This window comes from Ischnura elegans, chromosome 8, assembly GCF_921293095.1.
Source record: "Ischnura elegans chromosome 8, ioIscEleg1.1, whole genome shotgun sequence".
Taxonomy (NCBI): Eukaryota; Metazoa; Arthropoda; class Insecta; order Odonata; family Coenagrionidae; genus Ischnura; species Ischnura elegans.
This window is the reverse complement of record NC_060253.1, coordinates 64124781-64132567: the sequence shown is the minus strand read 5'-3', so window position 1 is coordinate 64132567 and position 7787 is coordinate 64124781. Positions and strand designations below refer to the sequence as shown.

At 37.7% G+C, this 7787-nt stretch overlaps 1 protein-coding gene across 1 annotated transcript in view; it reads left to right on the top strand.

Annotated features, from left to right (window-relative positions):
• The first annotated feature begins 2970 nt into the window (after window positions 1-2970).
• LOC124163676 (DNA mismatch repair protein Mlh1) overlaps window positions 2971-7787 on the top strand; it is a 39597-nt gene continuing 34780 nt past the window's right edge. Inside the window, exons 1-3 of the mRNA XM_046540735.1 lie at window positions 2971-3390; window positions 3483-3746; window positions 3847-4143. Coding sequence (XP_046396691.1) covers window positions 3278-3390; window positions 3483-3746; window positions 3847-4143 — 674 coding nt within the window. The 5' untranslated portion in view covers window positions 2971-3277. The remainder of the gene's footprint in view (window positions 3391-3482; window positions 3747-3846; window positions 4144-7787) is intronic.

Genomic DNA, 7787 nt, shown 5'->3' with positions numbered 1-7787 from the left:
ATGGGCGTACCCAGCATAGGGGGGGTAGCTACCCACCCCTAGAAGCGAAAATAAATTAAGTTCAAAATGGAAGTTTTAAACAAATTTCCCTTTGGAGAAAAATGACATATTTATAAGATATATCGAACTAAATTAAAAGTCATTATTTTTTTCAAGCAAAATAATATTTCAAGCAAGCAATTTTACATACACCAAAAAATGCTGTCATAATTTTCACAAAATTTCATTTTCATCCACCTTCTCTGTGCAAAAATTTTACTACATATTTGAATGACCACGGCCTGCCTCATCTTGTTTTGATTCTGGGTACGTACAAGGGTGGATGTGCTCAATATCAAACGCCAATGATAGAAACACTGAGGGCATATCTGTTCCAATGACAGAAGTAACCAGCGCCCTGGGGTGGGTGATTGAGGGCCCTCGGCTGAAGCTCATGAGGCCCACCCCTCTGTGGAGGATTCATCACGCCCCCCCCCCCTCGGAAAATTTCATGATATTGCATGCCGGGAAAATGGATTTTGATGCTATTCTGGCTCTTAAAAACAAGATTAAATTAAAAAACACAATTTTGTAAGAAAAAATACTATTATAAGTAGGAACTTCGCAGCTTATAAAATTTAATTAGGTATTATATGGTTCTATTAATATAGATAAAATACATATATCTATTTATTGAATTTTTCATTGAAAATGCCCTAGGGCCTCTTGCGTGGCATATAGGTGTAGTCACAAGTACGTAGCTTTATATCCATACCCGTTTGTTATTGTTTTAAAGTGTAGATAAAAACTTGTGCAAAAATTGAGGTAAGTTCTAATTTTGCAGAAAAATGTAAGCCTGAATAAAACTAACATATCTCAAACTATTTTTTTAAAGGATAATGTTTAACAATTTGTTTCGTCCATATAAATCAGCTGGCCAATTAAAACTGTCCGTTAGAGAAGAAAACTACAGGTAAAATGTTAGGATACATTTATAATATTTTTATTCATATCGATTTTTTTTATTATTGATATTTATTGAAGTTATTGAAGGTGGTAAAATTTTGGTAATCGAAGTAGCGAATGAAGTTAAAAATTTAAAATTTCTGTACCAAAAAGCGGTTAGAGAGTAATTTAGAGTGAGCTCAAAGAACGGTGCAACAAATCGTGCAGATATCATGATGAATTACGTTAAAAATTTCTACAGTAACTGCATAGATTATTTACAAGAGCAGATGCTTTATCAAAATTATATTGAACATTTTCCTTGGATTACATGAAAACATGAACTTAAATAGAATGATATTCGAAAATCATTCGATCATTGTACACAAAATTTCCCTTATAATAATATTTCTGAAAATGATCTTTTTACTGAGGTATCATTATTAAAAAAATATATTGGTTAGAGAAGGGTTATAATCTTGGGCTTCAGCACATATCTTGACGGAGTACAAATGGTTATAAATATTTCATAATTTTGAAACAAAGCATATTCCATACAATAATGCAGTAAAATTAAGTAATATTCGTTGCCCTTGCCACAAGGTAATGCTGCGACTGAATGCGTTTTTTCTACTGTAAATGATATGTGTGCATCAGAAAAATCACTATCAACTGTTGAGACTTTGAAAGCAAAAATTTCATGACCCTTTCCGCAAAAGAAATTAGGAAAAAAATAACTCAAATATAAGAGATATGCCAAATAAAAAAAATAATACTAAACTTAATTTTTAATGTATCATATTTGTAAATTGTAATTGTGTTGACATTAAAAAATATTAAAATACTATTTTTGGATTGTAATTTTTTCTTATAATGACTAAATATTTAAAAAATAAATTAAAATAAAGACCTCATTTTTAATCAAGAACCCCCTCCCCCTCGGTCAACGGTATCCCGCTCTACGATTGTAAAAATTTGGTCACCTCTGGTAAATATCTTGTAACGTTTAATGCGTTTAAACGTATTACGTGTTTACATAAAATAAGGGCATACACAGGATCAGGCGATGCCGACTTACAAAAAAATTGGGGGGGCCAAAACCGGGGATCTTGGCGGATTTTATAAGTAGTGAGTTTTTAAGTTGTTTAAGAATTTTAGAAAAGTCATATGATCGACATTAGAACCCTGATAATTCGATTCTCGATATCTTTACACTCTGGGGAAAATCGACAAGCCTGGCACATTTTTTTCCTCTCATCCATAACGAATTATTGAGGGGGCTCGGGCCCTCTCAGGCCCCATGGCGTCGGCGCCACTGCCCAGGATCATAATTAAGGGGGGGAAGCAATGGTATGGGGGGGGGAAAGCCATGATCTAGGGAGGGGGGGCAAGCCAAATTGTGATATTTTAGCATGGAAAAGATGAATGAAACCAACATTTTAAGAAATTTTAACTTTATTAGTTTATGAGATTATTTCCTTGAAAAAATAGTTTTATTTTAGTTACTTATCTCATACTAATACATATCATTTTTCGTTGGTTTGTAGAAAATTTGTTGAATACTTTCGTTTCAATTCAGCACTGATTTTGCTTAAAGACTTTTGCGATTTTCGCTTCTAGGGGGGGCAGCTGCTCGCCCCTGCCCCTCGCTGGGTTTGCCCATGTTTACATATGACATTCTTAATCAATGTCAATTCAATTAAAATGACATTCTTAAGCAATACGATCGCTTCTTGCTTAATCTTAGTTTATGTGACTTTTTGCACACAGTCAAGGCTATTAAGATGCCTTCGTCGCAAAAATAAATGTTTTAAGTCTATAATCATTTTGCGTGCCCAATATCTACACTTTTCAGCGACTCTGCAGCGGATGAGCGTTAAAATATTTCAAGCGTATCCTGTTCAAAATATTTCGGTATATCGTCTGCATTCCCAACCGTGACGTCATGCTCCCTCATCCCCCTCACTCCCCGCCGAGCGATGTTGGCCACAGCGTTCCGGCCGAACGGCGGATCTACTTGTTTATATGTAAGATCGCCGATTGCCTTTGTTTTTCTTGACTTCGAGCGCGGAAGACAAGGGGATAAGCGGGATAAGACAGGATAAGGGCCTACCGGAGGTTACTATGCCTTGTGAGCCGTCTCTGTTTTGCGATGATATTTCTGTGATTAACCAAAGAAACGCCTCGAAGTTTCAACAATATTTTGAATGACACTTGTTTTTTTCCGCGAATTTACCATTTTGCCTAGCCAATAAATGTTTAGTGATAGTATTATTTTTAAACACCCTAGTTGCTGAAGATGAGCGCGCTGATCTGGCCATAGTTCTTTTATCCTGTAATCTCATATTTTAACATGACACTACCGAATCCTATTCGTAAATTAGACCCGACTGTAGTAAACCGTATTGCTGCTGGCGAAGTTATCCAGAGGCCTGCTAATGCCCTGAAAGAGATGCTTGAAAATTGGTAAAAGGATCAACTGACAGTAATTGCTGGTTGCAATAATGGTTTTACTAAGTTGGGCGAGCTTATAATCTCAGTTATATTTTGAATTTCAGCTTGGACGCCAATGCAACGAACATACAGATTACTGCTAAAAATGGGGGAATGAAATTGCTGCAAATCGTCGACAATGGCTGTGGAATAAGGAAGGAAGATCTGGAAATTGTTTGTGAAAGATTTACGACAAGCAAATTAAGAAACTTCGAGGATCTCACGAGTATTACTACTTACGGATTCAGGGGTGAAGGACTAGCAAGCATTAGCCATGTTGCTCACCTTACTATAATAACGAAGACTGCGGACTCTCAATGTGCTTTTCGGTTTGTTGTTTTTCCTACATTATGTATATTTTTATTCAGGAATCTGGGATTGCACATTGTTTTATGTTGTGCTTTCAATGAATTCTTCGTGTGATTGTAGGGTTAGCTACCTTGATGGCAAGATGAAGTCTGCACCTAAGCCTTGTGCGGGAAATCAAGGAACGCAAATCATCGTGGAGGACTTATTTTACAACTTAGCCACTCGAAGAAAAGCTTTGAAGACAACCTACGAGGAGTATGCCAAAATTGCAGATGTTGTTGGCAGTTATGCTATCCATAATTCTCATGTAGGATTTTCATTGAAGAAAATAGGAGAATCGTCTGCCTGCATTCGAACTCAACCAAACTCTACCCGTGTGGATAATATATGCAATATCTTCGGGAATAGTGTTGCAAGGTTAGTGAGAAACCAATGAGTATGCTATCTATGGTGAAAATAGAGTAGAGAGGTGGACAGTATGACAATATTTATCATATTATGCACACACGCTCCCATGCTCACGACTTGTTTATTGATTTAAAAGTCAACCTGTGTCCACAATGGCTGGGCTATTCTGTGTCTCCACATCTACTGGGATCACATCGTGTCCACATGGCTATGCTCACTGTGTTTTGTCATTCTGAATGCACAGTATGCACAGCACTGATCACACGTGGGTATGAGCCAACTTTCACAGTTGCAATCTGTGTGTTTTTACACTTTTTGATCATGTTCGTAGCACTTATTATTCATGCATTATTTATTTATTTTAAAAGCCCACGTACAGCAATATTGCCATTTTATAGTGGCCTAATAACAAGAAAATACATATATAACATATTACAAGAAACTAAATACATACAATGTAACAGGAATCAGATACATAAAATATACTGACAATCAAATACATAGAATACAACAAGAATGAAATCCTTGAAATTAAAGAATACAAGTACTCAAAGCTAAACGGAATCGGAGCAGTGGTAAGAAATGTGAAGTGTTGCTGTTGATGTTCATAGAGAGGTAAGTTAGAGTCAAGTTAGCAAAGATGTTCACAGATAGGGAAAAGGGAACAGGAATATTTGGAGGAAGGGAACCAAGAAGTGAGGGGAGGCAGAAAAAAAGTGAGTGTTGAATGAGTGATAATTTGGGAACTGGTATGTGGAATAGTGATTGGGTGTGCATAGGGAGGGAAGTTACTCGGAAATTAAGAAAAGAAAGGAGTTCAGGACAGTCAGTGATGAGTAGAGGATATTGTAAATTAATTTTAGGTCCCTATTAAGGCGTAGAAAAGGAAGATTGTGAATGGAGAGAGCAGTTAGAATGGTGTGCAAATTGCACATGTGAGGGACTCTATATTTTGCCTTACTTGAGAAGAAGATAGCACTATTTCTTACCACTGCTCCGATTCCCTTTAGTTTTGAGTACTTGTATTCTTTAATTTCAAGGATTTCATTCTTGTTGTATTCTATGTATTTGATTGTGAGTATATTTTATGCATCTGATTCCTGTTACGTTACATGTATTTAGTTTCTTGTAATATGTTATATATGTATTTTCTTGTTATTAGGCCACTATAAAATGGCAATATTACTGTACGTGGGCTTTTAAATTTTTTTGTCATGTTTGCAACCCTGCTGTATGAATACCGTGTATGGCTGAGGGTTAAAACTTTGTGTATGGGCACAGTTTCATGTGCTTCAACTTCCTACCAAATTTCAAGCAAATCTGAGACGGTCGGGTTGAAAAGTCCACTTTTCTGTGATGATTTGGCATGGAATGACCCAGCAAGAGATTTAAAGGGTGAGAGATTTGATGGGGCTGACATCGCCCAAATAGGAGAGCAATGGTTTATCACAGGAAAGACAATAGGGTAGTTTCCTTCATCAAAGAAAACGAAAGGCATTGATTGTGATTCGTTACCCACCATCAGTGTATGCATAATATACTTAATTATTTGGTTTTAGAAATCCCAGTTTAGATGAATGAGAATGGTCAATTTTAACCTCATTTGAAATAGGCCAGATTGACGGTCATGTGATGCCACTCCACGTGACGTCACAGGGACAGAGATGCTATACGAGTAGGTAGGAGTTTTACATCGTCTGAGATCACCAATGCATGCATGAAGCACAGGGCTCATGGAAACATGTCTTAATGATCACTTATTAAAGTTGCCTAAGGTCGGAAAGTTTCCTTCCTTTGATAGGATAATCTGATACTAATAGGATAATTTGATACTAATAATCCTTATTATAATTATTAATATTATTATGAAGCCAAGCGCTATCTGCTAGCAGGGCGCTTGCAGGTGGCTAGCAGCTCTGATACCTGCTAGCCACCTGCATTGTAGTGGTGCTCATAGCCCCACACCAAGGTGGCCTCGCATGGTGGCAGCGAGAATCAGAATGACGTCACGCGGGCTTTTACCAGCATTCATACTTAGCCGTCGCATTTTTGCTCACTTGAAAATTTTCATTTCTCTATTCGGGAAAAAAGATATCATCATTAAAAAATCTAAAAGTGTGAAATATGCACTCCAGGAGTAATAATCATTTGATTTCGGCAATACAAAAATAATAGGAAACCACCCTATTGTTGAAAAATAACAACGAAGAGCTTGTGGATCTTTAATTTCCGAACAGTAAGCCTAAAAGGGTCATGGCTTCAAATTTGACTGTTTGAATGTGCTTGGAGAAATTTTGTTTATTACCAATAGTATGCCAAGATCCTTCACTGACGACTTGCGGTTCAGGAGTTATTAGTTTAAAGTGTAATTGAAGTTAAGAGGGACTTTTTTATTAGGTTGATGAACATGGTATTGCACTCATAGGCGGATGCACTCATGGGGGCACGTGCCCCCCCAGACCCTTAAAAAATATGCAAGATTTTTAATGTGGACCTGGTATCATTGCGTTCGTTTTGTATTACGGGGTATCTTTGTGCCTCACCCAGAACAAAATCTTGGATATGGCGTTGCTTGTGTCCCCCCCCCCCCCCCCCCCCCCCCCCCCCCCGGAAAGAAATCCTGGATCCGACCCTGTTTGCACTTATGCACATTGAGCTTTAGTTCCCAGGTGAAATAAAAACACCAACGTGAAATGGTATTTAAAGCATATTGTAGTTCTAGGCAGTCAGAGGGAGTGTGGATGGTTTTGAAAACTTTGCTGTCATCAGCGTAAAAGGGCATGTGGGCTTGCAAGGTGGGAATTAGGGAGGCTAAGTCGTCAATGCATAAATTAAATAGATATGGCTGTAATACACTGCCTTGGGGAACTAATGATGTTGCAGGAGACCATCTAGATGAGATACCAGAAAGAATAACATGCTGATTTCCGTCCCTAATAAAGCTAGAAAAGAGTCTGAAAAATTTACCATTGATATTAAACCTATGACTTATTTTATGGAGGAGACTATGGTTGACAGAATCAAAGGCCTTTGAGAAGTCGAGAAATATTGCATCAAGTTGGGCTTTCTTAGATATTGAAGCGACAGTATAGTGTTGGAAAACTGATGAATTAGTTAAGCATGATCGCCCAGGGAGTATGCTGTGTTGGCAGGTGGATAAAAAAGGGGATGTGAAATAATAAAGTGTGTTTAGAATAATTCTCTCACAAACTGATGAGAGAATTGGAAATAGAGAGATGGGATGGTAGTTGGAGACATTACTCTTCCACCCTAATTTGTGAATTGGTGTGGCGTTAGCAAATATAAGCTGTGGTGGAAAAGCACTGAAAGAAAAACAATGGTTAAATATTATGGATAAGGGTAGTGCGAGGGAGGAAGCACAGTTTTGTATGAAAATACGGCTGAGGCTGTCAGGGCCAGGGGAACAATGGGGAAAATCTTCCAAAGATATGAGTAGACTTCCCAAGGGTTGGATTGAATTCGGGTTACGCAGTGATTGGTGTTCGGAATAAGTGTAGATCATGGGTTAGAGGGTAACTAGATGGCGATTTAAGGCATTCAGAAAAGAAACTGAGAAATAGATTAGGCCTATCGGAATCTACTACATTGAGTTCATCGTATGAAATGGTATCCGGAATGCGAGGCTGGTTACG